The following is a 24,366-nucleotide window of genomic DNA, read 5'->3' on the forward strand; positions in this document are numbered from 1 at the left end:
CCGCAGACTGAGCCATGCCTTGGCCATCAAGATTCGGGCTCCGTGCTCTAATCTTTCCACTGTGATCGCCATCCTCGCAGTGTTGGTACATGGTACCATGTATTGTTGGCATCATCTCCTGCACCCATAGCTTTTGGGACTCCTCCAATTCCTCCTGAATGTGACTGCTGTGAGCTCTAGGAGTACCTTGTCCAGAGGCTCGGCATCTAACTGGGACCCAGCTGAGTCCTGGGATCCAGCAGACCTCTGACTGCTATCTTCCTTGGATGTTCCTGCCTCCAGTTGATGTGCATCCGCAACTGTGTGGTGCTCCCCAGGTTGTGCCCCAGAAGCCTGTGTACTAATGCCGCTCACCGAAGTGTGTGTCCCTGCGCTTGTGGAAGGTGAGGATGATAGCTGTGACAATGACTCCGGATGGGCCGGCCTCATCACATGGAGATCCTGTCAGACATGTGGTCAGTAGGTAGGAAGAATCATTGTCTGACATGTACAACTCACATCAGACAAATCATCTGGGTGAAGGGGCAGTGGATTCTCACTTCTCTGGCGCAGGCCAACCTCGCTGTCAGTGACTGCTGTCTCCTCAGACCAACCTCGCTGTCAGTGACTGCTGTCTCCTCAGACCAACCTCGCTGTCAGTGGCTGCTCTCTCCTCGGACCAACCTCTCTGTCAGTGACTGCTGTCTCCGCGGACCAACCTCGCTGTCAGTGACTGCTGTCTCAGTGGACCAACCTCTCTGTCAGTGACTGCTGTCTCCGCGGACCACCCTCTCTGTCAGTAACTCCTGTCTCCTCAGACCAACCACACTGTCAGTGACTGCTCTCTCCTCGGACCAACCTCACTGTCAGTGACTGCTGTCTCCTCAGACCAACCTCACTGTCAGTGACTGCTGTCTCCTCAGACCAACCTCGCTGTCAGTGACTGCTCTCTCCTCGGGCCAACCTCGCTGTCACTGACTGCTGTCTCCTCAGACCAACCTCACTGTCAGTGACTGCTCTCTCCTCAGACCAACCTCGCTGTCAGTGACTGCTGTCTCCTTGGGCCAACCTCGCTGTCAGTGACTGCTCTCTCCTCAGACCAACCTCGCTGTCAGTGACTGCTGTCACCTCAGACCAACCTCACTGTCAGTGACTGCCCTTCCTCGGGCCAACCTCGCTGTCAGTGACTGCTGTCTCCTCAGACCAACCTCACTGTCAGTGACTGCTCTCTCCTCAGACCAACCTCACTGTCAGTGACTGCTGTCTCCTTGGGCCAACCTCGCTGTCAGTGACTGCTCTCTCCTCAGACCAACCTCGCTGTCAGTGACTGCTGTCTCCTTGGGCCAACCTCGCTGTCAGTGACTGCTGTCTCCTCAGACCAACCTCACTGTCAGTGACTGCCCTTCCTCAGACCAACCTCACTGTCAGTGACTGCTGTCTCCTCAGACCAACCTCACTGTCAGTGACTGCTCTCTCCTCAGACCAACCTCTCTGTCAGTAACTGCTGTCTCCTCAGACCAACCTCACTGTCAGTGACTGCTCTCTCCTCAGACCAACCTCACTGTCAGTGACTGCTGTCTCCTCAGACCAACCTCACTGTCAGTGACTGCTCTCTCCTCAGACCAACCTCACTGTCAGTGACTGCTGTCTCCTCAGACCAACCTCTCTGTCAGTAACTCCTGTCTCCTTGGGCCAACCTCGCTGTCAGTGACTGCTGTCTCCTCAGACCAACCTCGCTGTCAGTGACTGCTCTCTCCTCGGACCAACCTCGCTGTCAGTGACTGCTGTCTCCTCAGACCAACCTCACTGTCAGTGACTGCTGTCTCCTCCGACCAACCTCACTGTCAGTGACTGCTGTCTCCTCAGACCAACCTCACTGTCAGTGACTGCTCTCTCCTCAGACCAACCTCGCTGTCAGTGACTGCTGTCTCCTTGGGCCAACCTCGCTGTCAGTGACTGCTGTCTCCTTGGGCCAACCTCGCTGTCAGTGACTGCTCTCTCCTCAGACCAACCTCGCTGTCAGTGACTGCTGTCTCCTTGGGCCAACCTCGCTGTCAGTGACTGCTGTCTCCTTGGGCCAACCTCGCTGTCAGTGACTGCCCTTCCTCGGGCCAACCTCACTATCAGTGACTGCTGTCTCCTCAGACCAACCTCACTGTCAGTGACTGCTCTCTCCTCAGACCAACCTCGCTGTCAGTGGCTGCTCTCTCCTCAGGCCAACCTCGCTGTCAGTGGCTGCTCTCTCCTCAGACCAACCTCGCTGTCAGTGGCTGCTCTCTCCTCAGGCCAACCTCACTGTCAGTGACTGCCCTTCCTCGGACCAACCTCGCTGTCAGTGACTGCTGTCTCCTCGGGCCAACCTCGCTGTCAGTGACTGCCCTTCCTCGGGCCAACCTCGCTGTCAGTGACTGCCCTTCCTCGGGCCAACCTCACTGTCAGTGACTGCTGTCTCCTCAGACCAACCTCACTGTCAGTGACTGCTGTCTCCTCGGGCCAACCTCGCTGTCAGTGACTGCTCTCTCCTCAGACCAACCTCACTGTCACTGACTGCTCTCTCCTCAGACCAACCTCACTGTCAGTGACTGCTCTCTCCTCAGACCAACCTCGCTGTCAGTGACTGCTGTCTCCTCAGGCCAACGTCACTGTCACTGACTGCCCTTCCTCGGGCCAACCTCGCTGTCAGTGACTGCTGTCTCCTCAGGCCAACCTCACTGTCAGTGACTGCTGTCTCCTCAGACCAACCTCGCTGTCAGTGGCTGCTCTCTCCTCAGACCAACCCCACTGTCAGTGACTGCTGTCTCCTAGGGCCAATCTCGCTGTCAGTGACTGCTCTCTCCTCAGACCAACCTCGCTGTCAGTGACTGCTGTCTCCTCAGACCAACCTCACTGTCAGTGACTGCTGTCTCCGCGGACCAACCTCTCTGTCAGTAACTCCTGTCTCCTCAGACCAACCTCGCTGTCAGTGACTGCTGTCTCCTCAGACCAACCTCGCTGTCAGTGACTGCTGTCTCCTTGGACCAACCTCGCTGTCAGTGACTGCTCTCTCCTCAGACCAACCTCACTGTCAGTGACTGCTGTCTCCTCAGACCAACCTCGCTGTCAGTGACTGCTCTCTCCTCAGACCAACCTCACTGTTAGTGACTGCTGTCTCCTTGGACCAACCTCGCTGTCAGTGACTGCTGTCTCGTTGGGCCAACCTCGCTGTCAGTGACTGCTGTCTCCTTGGGACAACCTCACTGTCAGTGACTGCCCTTCCTCGGACCAACCTCGCTGTCAGTGACTGCCCTTCCTCGGGCCAACCTCACTGTCAGTGACTGCTGTCTCCTCGGACAACCCAGCGATTTCCAGGGCCCATTCATCATAGGGGGGTGAGCACTCAGATCTCTGGGACTCTGCTGCCCTCCCCCTCCCGTCTTCGCCCTTTCCCGCTTATTATGGGCCATCTTCTCCTGCAGAGGGGGGGCAATATGAGCCGCATGCTTGATTATGTCAGGGGGTCTATCGCCGGTGGCATGTCTGGGCACCGCACCAGGCCTTGAAGGGATTGTACTGGTGGGTGCCAGTGTTCTGAGGAACAAGTGGGAGGATCGAATGTGGGGAGGGTGCGAGTGCCAGCCAGTGATTTGTGAGGGAGGGTCTGGGAATTTGAGGGGTGGCAGGTGGAACTGATGCCAGGAGAGAGATGGTAACTTGTTGCTGGGTGGATGTTGATGTTCTTCCGACATTGGACTGCGATTCTCCTTGTCATGCTGCCTGCACTGACAGCTGCTGCCATGGACTCCCAAGCGGCATTGTTGACCCTGCTGCTGGTCCTCCGCGCTCTCAGGGAAACAGGATGTCCTGTCACGCATCGACAGCGTTGAGGAGCGTCATGGACGTAGCTCTCCCGGGCCCAGTGCCTTGGCAGTGCCACCCTGGCAGTGCACCTGCAAGTTGTGCAATAGCACCTGAGCACCTCAGCGCCATGATGACAGTGGCAAGGTGCCAGTGTCAAAGTGTCCGCATTCCAGGGGGAGGGCCAGTGCATCACCATACCCTGTTCCTCACCACCCAGGGGCCTCCCATGGCTTGGGGGCTCCCCCGGAGCTGTTCCACGTGTGTGTGAATGAGTATGAATGGCACCCAGCTGTGGACTCCCTGGCGAGGCCATTAGATGCCGATAGATCCCAGGTGAATATACCTTAGTAGGTTTAAAACTGGCTTAGGCCCGCGCGGATTGATCGTGCCCATTGTGGGCAGGATCCTGATAGTGGCACCTCATGAGGACTGGATAGATCCCGCGAGGCGTACTGGCTGCCATGTGGGCTGCGGGAGGATTCTCCGGGCATCATCCAGCCGTGTCGCCCTCCTTTTCGGGCGTGATGTGGCCGGTAGATCGAGCCCAGAGAGTAATATCAATGTTTGCTGATGATATAAATCTAGGTGGAAAGGTTAATTGTGTAGAGGACATGGAAAGACTGTGAAGAGATATTGGCAGGTTAACTGAATGGGCAACAAGGTGGCAGATGGAGTATAATGGGGGGGAAGTGCGAAGTTATTCAATTTGGTCGTAATAGAAAGGTAGAATATTTTTTAAACGTTGAGGTGTTGATGCCCAGAGTCGTTGGTGAGCATGTATAGGAAATGCAGAAAGTTTGCATGCAGGTGCAGCAAGCAATTAGGAAGGCAAATACCCTGTTGGCTTTTATTGGAGCACAGAAATAAAGTAGTCTTGTTACAATTGTACTGGGTTTTGGATGATCAAACCTAGGGTACTGTGTGCAATTTTGATCTCCACATTTAAGAATATACTTGCATTGGGCAGCGCAGTGGTTGGCACTGCTGCCTACGGCGCTGAGGACCCGGGTTCGATCCCGGCTCTGGGTCACTGTCCATGTGGAGTTTTCACATTCTCCCCGTGTCTGCGTGGGTTACACCCCCACAACCCAAAAGATGTGCAGGTTGGGTGGATTGGTCACGCTAAATTTCCCCTTAACTGGAAAAAAATAATTGGGCACTGTAAATTTATTTAAAACAAAGTATACAGCCAACTCCCTTTTGAAAACTACCAGAAAATCTGCTTGCTCCACCCTTTCAAGCCAGGCACTTCAGAGCATAAAAACTTGCTATGTAATGAAAATTATCATCGCTCCTCTCGTTCTTTTGCCAGCCTCACCCGCCAGTACAAATAGATTTTCCTTATTTATTCTATCAACATCCCGCATCATAAATCTCCTGTTGACCTTCTCTGCCGGAAGTGGAACAAATCTCATTTTTTGCTTGCCTCGCCAAATAGCTGAAGTTCCTCATCCCTGGCATAATTCTGGGTAAAATGCCTCCGTACTGATCCAAGGCCCTGACATATTTCTGAAAGGGTGGTGCCCAGAACTGTTCCAACAGAGACCCATCCAGTGATTTATAAAGGTTCAGCTAACTTCCTTGCTTTTGCATTCTATGCTTCTATTTATAAAGACAAAGGATCGCAAATGCTTCTTCAACAGCTTATCAACTTCTCCTTCTGTTCTCAAAGAGTACAAAGGTTGCTCAATGATCCCTGATAATTGAGATAATGGAGCTACTCCTGTTTTTGTTTCTGGTTCTGTTACAGTACTACTGTACACAAATTCAGTAGGATCGTTCCTGCTGCATAGCCAGAATAGGGTAGGGTAGGGTAGGGTATGACATCAGAACACTTCTATGTAGAGATTTGTTACAGTAACTGGACGTCACAGTTGTTCAGGGATAATGCCTGTCTGTGGATTCTTAATAATAATAATCTTTATTATTGTCGCAAGTAGGCTTACATTAGCACAGCAATGAAGTAAGTTACTGTGAAAAGCCTCCAGTCACCACACCACGGTGCCTGTTCGTGTACACAGAGGGAGAATTCAGAATGTCCACTTCACCCAACAGCACGTCTTTCGGGACTTGTGGGGGGAAACCGGAGCGCCCGGAGGAAACCCACGCCGACACGAGGAGAGCGTGCAGACTCCGCACTGACAGTGACCCAAGCCGGGAATCGAACCTGGGTCCCTGGCACTGTGAAGCAACAGTGCTAACCACTGTGCTATTGTGCCGCCCTTGTGCTAACAGTGTCGCCCTGCTCTAGGTGTGGAGCTTGCTTGCTTAACAGACAGACTGGCGTCACACTCCATTATCTGCCTAACATTTGTTTATTCGTACAATTCTAAACAGCTTACAGTGGACGCGATTCTCCCAAACATTGACCAAGGTCGGGATCTACCGGTCACGTTGCAGCGCGGTGCGACAGCACGACTGGTAGATGCTGGGTAATCCCACTCCCCGACTCGCCACGCCCTTGCGAGCTGTAACGCCATCTCGCAAGATGTCACGATGTGAATCCCGCCCACTGAGTGGGATCACTTTCTGGCAAATCTGCATATTGCGTGAAACAGCTAGTCTCACTCTAATTTGCATTCCCGAGATCTACCCTGGCCGTGGGATCTAACCCCCCCCACCCCACCCTCGCTTTGGAGACCTCGGACGAGCGGCATTCAGTACTGATCTCCACAAGTGGGGACCAGACGGAACGGCCCAGGGGATTGGAGGCCTCCAGGTGCATGCCCTTTGGGCTGGGTGCTACCCTGGCACTGCTCATGCCACCCAGGCACCACCAGCCTGGCACCCTGGCAGTGCCAAAGGTGCTACAGGGCACTGCCAAGGTGCCAAGCTGGCATTATGTGCGCTGGTCAAGCTGGGTTGGGGGGGTTGGGGGCAGCCTGTTTGTCCAGGGGACTGTTAGATAGCGGCATGTTTCTTGAGATTCTGAGTGCTGGTAAGCACCCAGCTAATCTTGCACGCTAAGGGTCTCTATCCCCATTTAGGTAAATTGCGCCTCAAGTGTCATTTTGGGTGAGTTTGGTGGGGTGGTTCGCACTGGTTTATTTGGTGAAATCCAGACTGGTAACCACCCACATTAGTCTTGAGCTGGGGAATTTCTCACCGGTAAATCCCCAAAATCTTTCTGCAGTGGGAAATTAAACTCACTGGCAAGATCTGCTCTTCAGATCGGGGGTTCCCCTTCATCCACCACTGACAGACAGTGCGGCCCCTGCAGACACGGGCAACACCACCAACCCTCAACCCCCGAAGAGCAATCTCCCACCCATCACTAAAAGTTAGAGCGAGCCCCCCACCCCAAACATGATGGTAACCTGGCTCCGCACCGATCCATTGTCCTTCATACTCCACCATCCTTCATTCACCCCCCCTTTCACGGGTATGGTCCTCCTCTGGCCCCACTCCTTCTCAGTATCAAAATGTACCCGGGCACTGCCCTTCCCTGCCCCCACCTCAATTAAATATGATTATTTGTATCTCGCCCAGTGAGGGTGTGATCCAGAACACACCAGGCGTAGCGAATCCGACTCGGCGCCCATTGCGGGTCTCTCCCGTGAGGGACCCGGTGAACAGGATCAATGCCAAGCACAGCGCGGTGGGAAAATGGCACCCAGTGGAGGCATGTTATTCCGAGGCATGGTATTCCAGCCTCTCACCTGAGAGTCTAATAAGAACATAAGAACTAGGAGCAGGAGTAGGCCATCTGGCCCCTCGAGCCTGCTCCGCCATTCAATTAGATCATGGCTGATCTTTTGTGGACTCAGCTCCACTTTCCGGCCCGAACACCATAACCCTTAATCCCTTTATTCTTCAAAAAACTATCTATCTTTACCTTAAAAACATGTAATGAAGGAGCCTCAACTGCTTCACTGGGCAAGGAATTCCATAGATTCACAACCCTTTGGGTGAAGAAGTTCCTCCTAAACTCAGTCCTAAATCTACTTCCCCTTATTTTGAGGCTATGTCCCCTAGTTCTGCTGTCACCCGCCAGTGGAAACAACCTGCCCGCATCTATCCTATCTATTCCCTTCATAATTTTAAATGTTTCTATAAGACCCCCCCTCATCCTTCTAAATTCCAACGAGTACAGTCCCAGTCTACTCAACCTCTCCTCATAATCCAACCCCTTCAGCTCTGGGATTAACCTAGTGAATCTCCTCTGCACACCCTCCAGCGCCAGTACATCCTTTCTCAAGTAAGAAGACCAAAACTGAACACAATACTCCAGGTGTGGCTGCACTAACACCTTACACAATTGCAACATAACCTCCCTAGTCTTAAACTCCATCCCTCTAGCAATGAAGGACAAAATTCCATTTGCCTTCTTAATCACCTGTTGCACTTGTAAACCAACCTTCTTGTCAGTGGTTACATCAACTTCTACGTCATACATTCCTATCTGATAACCCTTTATACTACACAACCCTTTATACTACACATACAAGTATACTATCATATTTTCAACAATATGAAACTATGTAATTTATCAGCTGGCAGGTACAAAGGTCCCACCACAGTATTTAAACAGCAGTCCAGCACACTCACGTCACTCTCTCCAGCCCACGTGGCTTCACCAGATCGTGCAGTATGTCAGTAACCCAGAGGGAAAAGGCTAACAGCCTCAAGAGAAAGTCATTCAACCTCTTTCACCCCAGGCCCATCAATGACAAGGCATTCAAGGCCGACTTGGAGCTCAACCCACCACCTCTGGAATCTTTGTGCATCCCCCTTCAGTGAACAGTGTTGTATCTCTTCGATCCCCTTGTTTGTGAGCTTTTCATCAGCCTTGTCGGGGTCCAGCATCCCTCCCCTTGGTCTTCCCTCTGTCTTCCATTGTTTGTCTTCTTCATCCACCTCCTTGCCCCTCTGCCTACCATCATGAACCCTCGCCCTACCTTGCCCCCCTCCTTGCACAGCTACCCAAAAGGAAAAACAGTTGTAACCGGGTCAGATCCTGACCGGAATAACCAGCATTTACCTGGGATCAACCAGAACAACCAGGAACCAACCAGGAACTAGAGATCTCCTAAATAGGGAGACCCCCCCCTGCCTCCCCAGAGACCTCCTAAATAAGGAGACCCCCCTGCCCCCCCAGAGATCTCCTAAATAGGAAGACCCCCTGCTTCCCCCAGAGATCTCTTAAATAGGGAGACCCCCCGCCCCCCCCCAGAGATCTCCTAAATAGGGATACCCCCCTGCCTCCCCCAGAGATCTCCTAAATAGGGAGACCCCCCGTCCCCCAGAGATCTCCTAAATAGGGAGACCCCCCTGCCCCCCCCAGAGATCTCCTAAATAGGGAGACCCCCCCAGAGATCTCCTAAATAGGGATACCCCCCCAGAGATCTCCTAAATAGGGAGACGCCCCCACCTCCCCCAGAGATCTCCTAAATAGGGAGACCCCCCCAGAGACCTCCTAAATAGGGAGACCCCCCCCCGAGATCTCCTAAATAGGGAGACCCCCCCCCCCCCCCGAGATCTCCTAAATAGGGAGACCCCCCCAGAGATCTCCTAAATAGGGAGACCCCCCCGCCCCCCCCCAGGGATCTCCAATTCTTCCCTCCCCTTCCACATCCGGAAGCAGCAGTCGCTCCAGCAGGGTGTATCCTTCACTCATGAGGCCAACGCCGAGCACCAGGTTCTCCACTGCGCTCACCACCCTAGCACCGTTGGCCTCAGTGCCACGCATTGCCGGCAATATCTCCTGCACCCTACCCTCTGGACTCCTCCAATCGGCTATGGATCCACTGGACTGACATTGACATCTCCACCTGAATGTCCCGGCCGCACCCTAACATCTCCATCAGCTCTTTGTAACTCTGATTCCAGAGGCTCAGCATCAGCCTGGGATCCAGCTGGGTCCAGGGATCCAGCAGCCTTCCGACTTCTGTCTTGCCTGGGTGTTCCTACCTCCATCTGATGTACTTCATCAACAGTGTGGTGCTCACCAGATTGTGCCACCGAAGCCTGTCCTCTAACATTTCCCACTGAGGTGTGTGTATCCGCGCTGGTGGAGGGTGGCGACGACATGCTGTGCCGCGACTATAGCAGTTGCATTCTCCGTGTTCTCCTCGGAGTCAGGAGAGGGGGCCGTCCGGGATGGGCCGGCGCCATTGGCTGCTGGACCTGCGGGAGAATAGACGTGTGGTCAGTAGGAGAGATGGGTCAGTCAGTAAGGCAATAACAACTCAAGTTTGACAGGTCCTCCGGGGGGAGCCCGGTGGTTCCTCACCTCTGCATCGTCCGCCAGCCACCGCATGGGTGCCCGATCTGTCCTTGGCCACACCAGTCACCTGCAGGGCTCGCTCCTCGAAAGGAGTGAGGATTCTTAAGTCGAGCACCCTCCGCCACTCTGGGAGCATTTCCTGAGGAGGCACAGAGAGGACATCGTTATCCACACGCGTGGTTCACAGTGGTGGGAGAGTGGGTGTGAAGGGAGGGTTGGGGAGGGGGGTTGAAGGGGGAGAGGGGGTGGAGGAAGGGTTGGGCGTCACAGTCGCATGGGGAGTAGATGTTCCCGTGTTTGTTTGTGTGTGTGGGTGGGGGGGGGGGGGGGGGGGGGTCTACTCACTCGTGCTGCCCGGTGTAGGTCGTTGACCTTCTTCCGACACTGGAGGCCTGTCCTCCTGGTTACACTCCCCAAGCTGACAGCTGCTGCCACCTCACCCAGGCGGCACTGGCTGCCCTATAGCTGCCTCTCCTGGAACCTCGGGAGACAGGACATCCCTCCTGGCCTCCACGGCGTCTAGCAGCCTCGCCAGGTCAGCATCTCTGAATCTTAGGGCCGGTCTCCTCAGTGCCATTGTTGCAAGCTGGCTGGGGTTGGCTGAGCAAGTGCAGTTTAAGTGCTGCTCTACCTTGTTAGCAGTGAGCGCAGTTCCGGAGAACCAGTTGGCGAGCCTTCATTTGCGGTGAGATGCCTGTGAGGCCTCGTTAAGTGGACCAATTAACGTTGAATTACATTGCGGGCCAAACGCCGGGAAGCTCGCTACCACACTTGGAAATTTTTCTGGAGAATCACGACCTTAGAATCTTTTTTAGCACTGGGTAGCTGAACTAAGAGATCGTGCCGCCGTTTTGAAAGGATGCCCCGATCTCTAAGTGAGCTTGTGGGTCTCCCACACCCCTCATGCATGGCCAAGGTCACCTCCCCATACTCATGGGCACTACCCCACACCCCAAAGTGAGGACACCCCGTAATGGGGTCCCTGGTGGCCCCCCTCTTCAGGCCCCCTCAAGCCTGCTTACAGCACCCCTTCCCTTCCAGGACCACCACCCGTCACTCCCCAACCTCCTGGAGGGCCTTCTTACCTGACCTGCACTCCCCCACACTTCAAACCTGCCCTCCATCCTGATTTCATGGGCATGCCCCCCCCTCGGCCCCTGACCCTTGGCAGTGCCACCCTGGCACTCGATCACCCTTGCACTGCCACCCTGCCACCCACAGTGCTCCTGCCAGCTTGGCAGTGCTGCCCGGGCACCTTGGCCAGGGGTGCAGTACCAAGGTGCCAGCTGGGCAGTGCCAAGGTGCCCGTGTTCCGGTGGAGGGCCAGGGGTGCATCCTGCACTGACCCTAACCAGCCAAGGGTCTCCAATGGCCCGGGAGACCCCCCAGGTGCTATTTAACCTGGTCTACATTCGTGTGGACCAGTGCTGAATGGCGCCCAGCTGCAGCCTCCCTGGGGAGGCCGGAGAATCAACGGAGGCCGGTGGATCCCAGGCCGGAAGGTCTTAAATAGATTTACCACCTAGGTCCGCAGGCGTCATTTGGTGCTGGCCCTTTTGGGCAGAAGTCTGCCTCCGACATCTCGCAGGACTTGGGTGAATCCCGCCAGGTGCGGAGGATGCCGGGAGGCCCGCTGGAGAACTATCCCGGGATTCTCCGGCCGCGTTGTGCTCTCATTCGAGAATCACGCCCGAAGTTTGAAAACTCATTGAAATAAGTGAGCCTGGTTTACGCCCAGCAAGGGCGTGAACCAGATTGCGTAAGGTGCTGCGGGCCAGGAGCATCACGTTCCAACCTGCACCCGGTGCAAACCCCGTTTAGGGACTCTCTTGCTGTTCTCCAGGAATAGCGGGAGGTGCGCTGGATGCAATGGGGTGTTAGAATCGCATCCGTAGCCATTTTTTGGAAGAATTCAGCCTGTTGCGTGATTAAGTGAGCTATTTTAAGGACCTTGTCCTGAAGCAACCACACTGAAATGTATATGCAGACTGTGCAGAACTGATGGGTGTAGTTGGGTGTTTTATTTGAATCTGAGTAAATGTTTTCTAAAATCCTCTCCCGCCCTGGCCACGATGTCAGTAAATCACAGCACTTGGCCTTAATGCAGTTTAAAGTAATCTGCAGGCTAATGGCATTTTAATGATGTGAACTGACCAGTAAATGTTAATGGTATTTGGAATGGAATTACAGGAAATATAGGATGCCTATATTTTAACAAAGTGTGCAAGGAGATACATTGAAATTTGTGCATTAGGACACCTAAGGGGGTTTTCTGGTGAAGATTAGTAAAGGGCTGACTGGGCTCATTGAAGAAGCATTTCTATTTTTCCAAGTTTTAATGTTTCCTATGGGTTCCCTTTGAAACTCTGAAGTAGCAGTGGATTTGGTAACATTTTCCATTATACATGAAGTAGAAAGGACAGCATCCTGAATTTCACTGATCCCCATTAGCATTTGGTGAGCTAGTTGTATAAAGCTGTGTTTAAAAAAGACACAAAGAAAAGTTCCTGCTTTGCGTAGGAGACATATCAACATTTATTTCCTATTCCAGAGTGTCAATGATCCTTTAATCCAAAGGTCCTTACAAATAGATGGTTTTCTTTTCAGGCGGTCTAGTTTGCAATTCCCTGAGCATTAATTTTTTTAAATTATTTCATGGGATGTGGGTTCGCTGGCTAAGCCAGCATTTGATGCCCATCCCTCACTGCCCTTGTGAAGGTTGGTGGTGAGCCGCCTTCTTGAACTGCTGCAGTCCCTGGGGTGAAAGAATGGCAATATATTTCCAAGTCAGGATGGTGAATGACTTGGAGAGGAACTTCTCGTTGGTGGTTTTCCCATGTGTCTGCTGCCCTACGGCCTCCTGGGTGGCAGAGGTCGCAGGTATGGAACGTCAAAGGAACCTTGGTGAGTTGCTGCAGTGCATCCTGTATATAGTATACACGGCTGCTACTGTTAGTGGTGGTGGAGGGAGTGGATGCTTAAGGTGGAGGATGGGGTGCCAATCGAATGGGCTGCTTTGTCCTGGATGGTGTCAAGTCTCTTGAATGTTGCTGGAGCTGTATTCATCCAGACAAATGGAGAGTATTCCATTACATTCCTGCCTTGTGCCTTATAAATGGTGGACAAGCTTTGAGGATTCAGGAGGTGAGTTACTTGCCACAGGATTCCTTGTCCCTATCTGGCAGGAAGAACAATACACCTATACCCTCCCCTGCACCAAGGCCTCTCCACCTATACCCTCCCCTGCAGCAAGGCCTCTCCACCTATACCCTCCCCTGCACCAAGGCCTCTCCACCTATACCCTCCCCTGCATCAAGGCCTCTCCACCTATACCCTCCCCTGCACCAAGGCCTCTCCACCTATACCCTCCCCTGCAGCAAGGCCTCTCCACCTATACCCTACCCTGCATCAAGGCCTCTCCACCTATACCCTCCCCTGCACCAAGGCCTCCCCACCTATACCCTACCCTGCATCAAGGCCTCTCCACCTATACCCTACCCTGCACCAAGGCCTCTCCACCTATACCCTACCCTGCACCAAGGCCTCTCCACCTATACCCTCCCCTACAGCAAGGCCTCCCCACCTATACCCTACCCTGCAGCAAGGCCTCTCCACCTATACCCTACCCTGCATCAAGCCCTCTCCACCTATACCCTACCCTGCATCAAGCCCTCTCCGCCTATACCCTCCCCTGCACCAAGGCCTCTCCACCTATACCCTCCCCTGCACCAAGGCCTCTCCACCTATACCCTCCCCTGCAGCAAGGCCTCTCCACCTATACCCTACCCTGCACCAAGGCCTCTCCACCTATACCCTACCCTGCACCAAGGCCTCTCCACCTATACCCTCCTCTGCATCAAGCCCTCCCCACCTATACCCTACCCTGCACCAAGGCCTCTCCACCTATACCCTACCCTGCATCAAGCCCTCTCCACCTATACCCTACCCTGCACCAAGGCCTCTCCACCTATACCCTACCCTGCATCAAGCCCTCTCCACCTATACCCTACCCTGCACCAAGGCCTCTCCACCTATACCCTCCCCTGCAGCAAGGCCTCTCCACTATACCCTACCCTGCACCAAGGCCTCTCCACCTATACCCTACCCTGCAGCAAGCCCTCTCCACCTATACCCTACCCTGCACCAAGGCCTCTCCACCTATACCCTCCCCTGCAGCAAGGCCTCTCCACCTATACCCTACCCTGCACCAAGGCCTCTTCACCTATACCCTCCCCTGCAGCAAGCCCTCTCCACCTATACCCTACCCTGCACCAAGGCCTCCCCACCTATACCCTACCCTGCACCAAGGTCTATTCACCTATATGCTGCCCTGCACCATATCCTACCCTGTACCAAGGCCTATCCATCGATCATCCTGGTCCTTGCTGAACTAAGTTGGTCCTTGATCCCTAAATACCACAAACGTAAACCCTCATTGAATTGTATTCAGAAATCTAGGTCCCATTTTCTAGAATATCCCTCCCTCTCCACTGCCTTCTTTCTTCAAACTCTTTAAAACCCATGCCTATGATCAAGACTTTGTGCCTCTCCTAATAAATCCCCCTTTGATTGAGCAAATATTTCTTTCCATGTATCGCCAAAGCACCTTGTGATGCAAGTGCTAACAGTGGTTAGCACTGCTGCTTCACAGCACCAGGGACCCGGTTTCAATTCCGGCCTTGGGTGACTGTGTGAGAACAATGAACAATACAGCACAGGAACAGGCCCTTCGGCTCTTCAGGCCTGTGCCAGTCATGATACCACCCTTGGCCAAAAGCCTCAGCACTTCCTAGTGCCGTGTCCCTCTAGACCCATCCTAGGCATGTATTTGTCGAGAAGTTTGCATGTTCTCCCTGTATCTGCATGGGTTTCCTCGGGTGCTCCGATTTCCTCCCATAGTCCAAAGATGTGCAGGTAAGGTGGATTGATTATGATAAATTGGCCCATAGGTCCAGGATGTGAAGGTTAGGTTTGGGTTTATGGGAGTGGGGGTTGGTGTGGACCAAGATAGAGTGCTCTTTCAGAGGGTTGGTGAAGACTCGATGGGCTGAATGGCCTCCTTCTGCGCTGTAAGTATTCTATTGTTCTATGCAAGTTGCTGTGGTAGTCTGCTAAACTATGAGCCGTTCAGTGTATGGGAGAAACCATCAAAGATAAAAAGGCATTCCAAACACATTTCAAAACTGTTAATGGAAGTGTTGCCCTGATACAACAGTGCTCATTTTACACAACCATTTGCTTCCTCTGTGTTAAGGAGCAGAACTCAGCATTTCAAGCAGCCTATGAACCAAGTATTGAATACAGTGAGTCAATTGAAAGCTGCAGCGTTGTCAATACAAATCCAAAATCAATATAATGTTTATTTCGATAGTTCCTAATTTCTAATAATCCCACTTCAGACCAGGCTATACAGAGAACTATCAATCAAGATATAAAGAGCACAGTAAGAAGTCTTACAACACCAGGTTAAAGTCCAACAGGTTTGTTTCAAACACGAGCTTTTGGAGCGCAGCTCCTTCCTCAGGTGAGACTTCCTTCTTCCTTTCTGAGGAAGGAGCTGCGCTCCGAAAGCTCGTGTTTGAAACAAACCTGTTGGACTTTAACCTGGTGTTGTAAGACTTCTTACTGTGCTCACCCCAGTCCAACGCCGGCATCTCCACATCAAAGATATAAAGAAGCAATTTATTTCGAGTTTGGTTAAGCTGAAATGTTTTTGAATTACAAATTACTTGTGACACTAATAAAGATTATTATTGTTATTAGAACTGTAATAATCCACAGGAGGCAGGAGTCCCGTCACCACACCAATATTTATTGCCAATAACTAGATACAAGAGCAGCTCCAAACAGTGCTGCTAGCATTCCAGTCAATTTAAGACTGCTCACAAAGCCTACACAGGTGCTTAATGGGCCCCCCCAATGAGCTATCATTGAGGGAGCTCATACTCCAATTGGCCAACCAATAATGCTAATTGGAGGTCATTACGAACCCTCTAACTTCTCAAGTTATGCAGTTCGCTCGAACACAGGTCCTGGCATGGTTCAGTTGTCCCAATGGTAGTCTCCACTTTCCTTAGTTCTAATGCCAGTGTCCCACAAAACAGAACCCCTTTGCCCACAACAGTTTTAAACCATGTATTCCAAACCCTGGCACTCTTTGCTGCAGAGAACAGTATCCCTCTCTATATTGCCCCAACTACCGCAATATTCATTTTTCCTCTCCTCCACCAGAACCGTGGTGCCAGGATCAGTCAGCTCATTCTCCCTGCTACCCCCCACTCTCATCCAAACAAGCTGAGAGAGACTCAAACCTACTGGACAATTGAAAAAGCTATCGCTTCTGCCCTCTGGGGCCCCTTTCCTGTCTCAATCACGCCTCCCTCTCCCTGACCGCTAACCAAATTAGAAAACTCTGGTGTGATTGCCTCCTGCTGCAAACCATCCAGGTACCTTTCCCTCTCCCTGATGTGTCTCAGTATCTGCAGCTCAGCCTCCAGTTCAATGAATATGAGCCGAAGCCCCCTGAGCTGCAAATACTTGCTGCAGACGTATTTGCTGTGGATCACACTCGCGTCAAGGGGCTCCCACATGCTGCAGCTGACATATCACCTTACCTGCCATCCTTGATGTATTTTAATTAGTTATTCAATTATATCATTCACTTATTTATTTTCCTTTCTTAAATATTTTATTAAATTTGCCACCAGTTTGTTACTAATTTAAGCTTTAGGACTGGAATAAACCTGAAGCACCTACCAGATACTCACCAAACAGCAAGCTCCTTTCCCTGCGGTAAGAGTAAGAATCAATCCCTACAGGGTGGAAAAGTTACAAAAAGCAAAAGCAAAGGAGCACCACCTTCACCTATAGGGAGACAGCGATGAAATGATAGTAATCCAAAGGCCCAAGTCTGGGAACATGGTTCAAATCCCACCACAGTAACTGGTGACACTCGAATTCAGTTCATTAACACTTTTGTGGTCCGCACTGGAGTGTGGCTTTGTACTACAGTAGAGTGCTAAATTTGGGGTTTGGTGACTGAGGCAATTAAAGAGTTAAATTAAGAGTTAATTTCTACCTGAAGTCTAGCCTTTCTTTAATGGAGCATCCTTCTAAACTCCAACGAGTACAGACCCAGAGTCCCCAACCAGTCCTCATACGACAAGTTCTTCATTCCAGGGATCATTCTTGTGAACCTCCTCTGAACCCTTTCCAAGGCCAGCACGTCCTCCCTGATACGGGCCCCAAAACTGCTCACAATACTCCGATGTGGTCTGACCAGAGCCTTATACAGCCTCAGAAGTACATCCCTGGTCTTGTATTCTAGCCCCCTTGACATGAATGCTAACATTGCATTTGCCTTATTAACTGCCGACTGAACCTGCACATTAACCTAAAGAGAATTGTGAACAAGGACTCCCAAGTCCCTTTGTGCTTCTGATTTCCTCAGCATTTTCCCATTTAGAAAATAGTCTATGCCTAGATTCCTCCTACCAAAGTGCATAACCTCACACTTTTCCATATTGTATTTCATTTCCAACCTCATTGCCCACTCTCTTAGCTTGTCCACGTCCTTCTGCAACCCCCTTGCTTCCCCAATACTACCTGTCTCTCTACAGATCTTTGTATCATCTGCAAACTTAGCAACAGTGCCTTCAGTACCTTCTTCCAGATCATTAATGTATATTGTAAAAAGTTGTGGACCCAGCACAGACCCCTGAGGCACATCACTAGTCACCGGCTGCCATCCTGAAAAAGACCCCTTTATCCCCACTCTCTGCCTTCTGCCAGTCAGCCAATCCTCTACCCATGCCAGGATCTTACCCTTAACACCGTGTGCTTTTAACTTGTTTTACAGTCTCCTATGTGGCACCTTGTCAAAGGCCTTCTGGAAATTTAAATAAATCACGTCCACTGGTTCTCCTTTGTCTAACTTTATTGTTACCTCCTCAAAGAACTCTAACAGATTTTTTGGACACAACCTCTCTTTGACAAAGCCATGCTGACTCAGACCTATTTTACCATGCACTTCCAAGTACTTTGTGATCTCATCTTTAATAAGACTCTAAAATCTTACCAATGACCGAAGTCAGGCTAACCGGCCTATAATTTCTTTCCTGAGCTAACTCTTTTAGGACCCTGGGGTGTAGTCCATCCAGTCCAGGTGACTTATCCACCTCTAGACCTTTCAGTTTCCCCAGAACCTTCTCCTTAGTAATGGTCACTGCACTCACCTCTGCCCCCTGGTTCTCCTGGAGCTCTGGCATCCCACTGGTGCCTTCCACCGTGAAGACTGATGCAAAGTAACTATTCAGTTCGCCTGCCATTTCTTTGTTTCCTATTATTACTTCTCCAGCCACATTTTTCAGTGGTCCAATGTCTATTTTTGCCTCTATCTTACCTTTCATATATTAAAAAAAACTCTTCCTATCTTCCTTTATATTACGAGCTAGCTTGTACTCATACTTCATCTTCTCCCCTCTTATTGCTTGTTCAGTTGTCTTCTGCTCGCTTTTAAAGGCTTCCCAATTCTCTAGCTTCCCACTAATCCTCGCCACTTTGTATGCTTTTTCCTTAGCTTTTATCCTGTCCTTGACATTCCTCGTCAGCCATGGATGCCTTGTTGTCCCCTCAGCATGTTTACTCCTCCTTGGAATAAATTTCTGTTGTGCCTCCCTAATAACCCCCAAAAACCCCTGCCATTGCTGTTCCACTGTCTTCCCTGCTAGGCTCCTTTTCCAATCAACTCTGGCCAGCTCCTCCCTCATCTTTGTCGTTACCCTTATTTAATTGTAATACCATTACATCTGAGTGCAGCTTCTCCCACTCAAACTGCAGGGTAAATTCTATCATATTGTGTTCACTGCTCCCTAAGGGTTCCTTCACCTTAAGTTCCCTAATCAAGTCTGCCTCATTACACATCACCAAATCCAGAATTGCCTGTTCCCTAGTAGACTCTGTCACAAGCTGCTCGAAAAAAAATCTCTTAGACATTCCACAAATTCCTTTTCTTGGGATCCACTACCAACCTGATTTTCCCAGTCCATCTGCATATTGAAGTCCCCCATGATTATTGTAATGTTGCCTTTTTTACATGCCTTTTCTATCTCCTGATTTATCTTCTGCCCCACATCCTGACTACTGCTAGGGGGCCTGTACATAACTCGCATCAGGGTCTTTTTACCTTTGTAATTCCTCAACTCTACCCACAGAGATTCTATGCCTTCTGATCCTATATCGCTCCTTGCTATCGATTTAATTTCATTCCTTACTAACAATGTAACCCCGCCCCCTTTGCCCATCTGCCTGTCCTTTCGATAGGACACATATCCTTGGATATTTAGATCCCAGCCCTGATCCCCTTGCAGCCACGTCTCTGTGATGCCCACAACATCGTACCGGCCAATTTCAATGTGCACAACAAGCTCGTTTACCTTGTTCCGTATACTGCGTGCATTTAGGTACAACACCCTCAATCCTGCAATGACTACCTCCCTTTTCACACTCTCCTCAGTCAATGTACCCTCTACTGTGGCCCTTTTTGATTTTAGACTATGGCGTCTCTGCCTTACACTTTCCCCCTTCCTGCCTTTTGTTTCTGGCCCCGTTTTACTTCCCTTCGACCTCCTGCTAGGTTCCCACCCCTCTGCCACATTAGTTTAAACCCACCCCAACAGCTCTAGCAAACACCCCCCTTAGGACATCGGTTCCAGTCCTGCCCAGGTGCAGACCATCCGGTTTGTACTGGTCCCACCTCTCCCAGAACCGGTTCCAATGCTCCAGGAATTTGAATCCCTCCCTCTTGCGCCATCTCTCGAGCCACGCATTCATCCTATCTATCCTAACATTCCTACTCTGACTAGCTCGTGGCACTGGTAGCAATCCTGAGATTACTACCTTTGAGGTCCTACTTTTTAGTTCAAACCTTACTCCCTGAATTCAGCTTGTAGGACCTCATCCCATTTTTTACCTATATTGTTGGTGCCTATGTGCACCACGACAGCTGGCTGTTCACCCTCCCCCGCCCCAGAATGTCCTGCAGCTGCTCCGAGGCATCCTTGACCCTTGCACCAGGGAGGCAACTTACCATCCTGGAGTCTCGATTGCGTCCACAGAACTGCCTGTTATTCCCCCTTACGATCGAGTCCCCTATCACTATAGCCCTGCCATTCTTCTTCCTGCCCTGCTGTGCAGCAGAGCCAGCCATGGTGCCATGAACCTGGCTGCTGCTGCCATCTTCCTTTGGTGCGCCAACTACCTCAACAGTATCCAAAGCGGTATACCTGTTTTGCAGGGAGATGACCGCAGGGGACACCTGCACTGCCTTCCTACTCTTGCTCTGACTTTTTGGTCACCCATTTTCTATCTCCCTCATTAATATTCACCTCCGGGGTGACCAACCCGTTAAACGTGCTATCCACAACGTCCTCAGCATTGTGGATGCTCCAAAGTGAGTCCATCCGCAGCTCCAGAGCAGTCAAGCAGTCTAACAGGAGCTACAAATGGACACACTTCTTGCACATGAAGGAGCCAGAGTCAGTGGACATGTCCCTGAGCTCCCACATCGCACACGAGGAGCATGACACGGGTCTGGGATCTCCTGCCATGTCTTAAACCTTGGGTTAACTTATATCACTACAATTCCAAAAAACAAAATAAAATAAATAAATAAATAGAGAATGAAAAGAAAAACTACTTACCAGTCACTTACCAGGGATAAAAAGCACCTCCTCCCCACCCAGCTTCGAATTCCCTCCTAGCTTCAAATTCCCAAACTCACTCTTTGCTGTGCCTCACTCCTGGCTGTGTCTTCTCTGGCTCACTGGGAGAACTCACTGAGTGGCTGCAGGACATTCTGAAAAGGGAAGTTGTGGTCCATGTCTGTACCAATGATGCAGGCAACAAGAGGGATGAGGTCATGAAAGCCAAACATAGGGAGCTGGGTGATAAATTAGAAGGACCGCCCAGCCACCAAGGCACCCGCTCCTTTTTTGGCCAAAATCGAAGGCAGTGATCAGAGCCCTGTCGAACTATTGTGTCCAAGATCAAGGACCGCCCCAAAGAGCGCAAAATCCCAGAGGGATAAAAGGGGACACAGCCATGTGTTCTGCCTCTTTTGGACCCGGCCTGTGCCAGCCTCTTTTGGGATCGGCCTGTGCCCGCACCAATCACAGCATAACGACCAGCCAAGTTCAAGACCAATGATTGCTACCTGACGGATGAGCCCAGCAGAGACAGAGCCACTTCTTCAAACCAGCCATGTGAGATCAAGGTAAAGGCCTTATCCATCTGCACAGTGCTGGTTGCCCTGAAGTTAAGTATAGGTTATTGTAGCTGAAAGGTGTAGTTTAACTCATAGTAGATATTGTGTTTGCATGTCGAAGTAATCCTTGTGTGTGTAAATAAACCATCTTTTGAACTGACTAACTGGTTGTGTGGTCATTTGACCGATATAAGGGAAAGACTTGTGGTTCACCGAGATAAATAGAAAAACCCACAGTATTGGCGACTCTGTTGGGACATAACAACATATTGGCGACTTTAAAGAGCAACAAATAGCACATTTGAAAAATTATAATTCAATGATGCAGAGTCAATTCTTCATGAAAGGGAAATCACATCTGACTAATTGTTTTTCAAGGAGGTCTCAACCAGAGCGAATAGAGGGGAACCAGTAGATGTGTTGTATTTAGACTTCCAGAAGGTGTTCGACAAGGGACCTCATAAAAGGTTAAGTCGTAAGATAAGAGCCCATGGTGTTGGAGGTAATATAATTGTCATGGATAGAGAATTAGCTAATGGGCAGTAAACAGAGAGTGGGGATAAGGGGTTATTTTTCAGGTTGACGACCTGTAACCACAGGGATCAGTGCTGGGACTGCAAATATATATTCATAACTTGGAGGATGGAAGCAAATATACTGTAGCCAAATTTGCAAACAACACAATAATAGGTGGAAAGGCAAGTTGCGAGAGGGATACTAACAGTTTACAAAGAGATACTGATAGGTTAAGTAAGTGGGCAAAAGGTTGGCAAATGGAGTAAAATGTGAGAAAATGTGACGTTCATTTTGGAAGGGAGAGCAAAAGAACAAAGTATTTAAATGAAAAAAAACTGCAGAAAGCTGCAACACAAAGGGACTTGGGAGGTATTTGTGCATGAAGCACAGAAAGCTAGCACACGGGTACAGCAGGTAATCAGGAAGGATAATGGAATATTGGCCCTTAGTTCAAGGGGGTTGGAGTATAAGAGTTGGAAAGTCTTGTTGCAACTGTACAAGGTGCTAGTGAGACCACATCTGGAGCACTGTGAGCAGTTTTGGTTGCCTCATTTTAAGGAAAGATATTCTCCGGTCATTGTGATCCACTTTTCCTGCCGGCAGCGCACTCCCGCCTGTGGGTTTCCTGGTGGTGTGGGGTGGCTTCCATGGGAAATCTCACTGACAAGCAGGGGCCTCTGGTGGGGTCTCTGATTATGAGGAGGTCTTTACTATAAGGGGTTTCCTCGGGCGGCATGGTGGCACAGTGGTTAGCACTGCTGTCTCATGGCGCTGAGGGTCCGGGTTCGATCCCAGCCCTGGGTCACTGTTGTTGTGGAATTTGCACATTCTCCCCGTATCTGCTTGGGTCTCACTCCACAACCCAAAGATGTGCTGGTTGGGCGGATTGGCCACGCTAAATTGCCCCTTAATTGGAAAAAAAGAATTGGGTACTCTAAATTTATTTTTACAATTAAGGGGTTTTCTGATAAGGGAGGTCTCTGGTGTAGGGATCTCTGATATGTGGGTCCTCTGGTGGGAGTCACTGGTGGGAGGGTCTGGTGGCAGTTGTTGAGGGAGGGGGTGGGGGTGGGTCACCCTCATGCATGCGTACGCGTACTGTGGGGGGAGGGGGGGGTGGGAGAGAGAGGATGCCCCTACTTGTCACTGGGGTGGGGTGGGATGCCAGGTGCCAGACCTTGCTCTCAGGCCGCCTGCTCAAAATGGTGGCCCAATAATGGGATTCACGATGGAATCCCTTATCCCCACCATGCATAAATTTGCATGGCTGGGGAGAGCGAATTGATTATAGCACCAGTGCAAACAGCCAGAATATAGTCACCCAAATGGAAAATCCAGCCCCTGATCTTTCACTTGCCTGCCAAATTATTGCATTATTTCAACATCTTGTCCACATCTGTAGAACTTATTTCATATTTTTGCTACACAGTTATCAGAATAAAAGTAATAGTTCTGCTTAGTGCTGTTTGCCTGTTGTACAATCCACATTTCCTCCTATTGAATATAACTGCCCACAAAATGTCCTCCAAATTGAACCTTTTCATAACCGGAGGGCTTAATTACTCATGGATGGTTCTCTATTTGACCCCTGCATAAAGCCGAATCTACAGTGTTCTCACTGCCAGCATAGGTTCACTGAGCAACTGGACCCTCCCCCTCCCCCTACCCTCACCAACACCCACCCACTGTCACAAAACCTCACCCTATTGGTAATCTTTCACTGTCCACTTTGATAAAAATAAATATTAACTAGGTTTATCTGCGCACTGAAAATGCCAGATACAGTATGTTCCTAATGTGAAGGATTGGGCAAGGACATGGGTATTGACAAAAGCTGCCATTGTGTAAAAGGCAAACATTTTGGATTTAACAGGAACAGTCTCAAGGCCATAACAAAAGTAAAATCCCAAAACGCTGAAATTACTCTCTTTCAAGTCCAATCTGCTGCCTGAGAGCACAGCCCATATCTCAGAGGGACATTTGGTTAAATGATTACCCAGCGGCTTCAGCACATTCAGGATCATCTCTATATAAGAAAGGTGAGATGGTGAGATCTACAAAGGTACAAGAGGTGGTGGCAGTGGTAGGAATTCTGCAGTTGGATCTTTGGAAAGGTTTAATGATTTGCCGTGGTATGGATTTCTGAAAACACGCGTTTGCTACACCTACAGTAAATGGTTACAGACCTGGTTAAAAATGTTGTCACATCTTAAATGTTTGGAAAGTAACTTAATTGTTCTCATCTTCTTTATTGGACTAAATATTCTGCTAACTCTTTTCTAGTGATTAGTACAATCGTTTTATTAGGATCATGACAATAAGAAATGCCACTCAATGGGGATGATTTCCAGCCTGACTTTGCCATGAGGCAGAAACACAGCGGACAATCCGGAGAGAATCGGGCGGGAAATGTGACTCCCTCCGGAGTGATCGTGTTTGCTGATTCCCCAGCCCCTCGCAGGTGACGTCACGAGGTTCACGCCCACAAAGGACAAGGATCTCACTCTAATGGATTTGATTTAATTTAATTTGAATATCATTTCCA

General features: G+C 50.5%; 1 protein-coding gene across 2 annotated transcripts in view; it reads left to right on the forward strand.

Annotated features, from left to right (window-relative positions):
* Positions 1-24,366, forward strand: part of LOC119971217 (5-hydroxyisourate hydrolase-like) — a 66,928-nt gene that overhangs the window by 12,258 nt on the left and 30,304 nt on the right. The window contains exon 1 of one of the 2 annotated variants that reach the window (XM_038806458.1): positions 23,675-23,860. The exons of the other annotated variant lie outside the window; for it this stretch is intronic. Within the exon in view, the coding sequence (XP_038662386.1) occupies positions 23,810-23,860 (51 nt within the window). The 5' untranslated portion in view covers positions 23,675-23,809. Of the gene's footprint in view, positions 1-23,674; positions 23,861-24,366 lie in introns of those variants that run through there. 2 annotated transcript variants of the gene reach the window in all.

Source organism: Scyliorhinus canicula, chromosome 9, assembly GCF_902713615.1.
Source record: "Scyliorhinus canicula chromosome 9, sScyCan1.1, whole genome shotgun sequence".
Taxonomy (NCBI): Eukaryota; Metazoa; Chordata; class Chondrichthyes; order Carcharhiniformes; family Scyliorhinidae; genus Scyliorhinus; species Scyliorhinus canicula.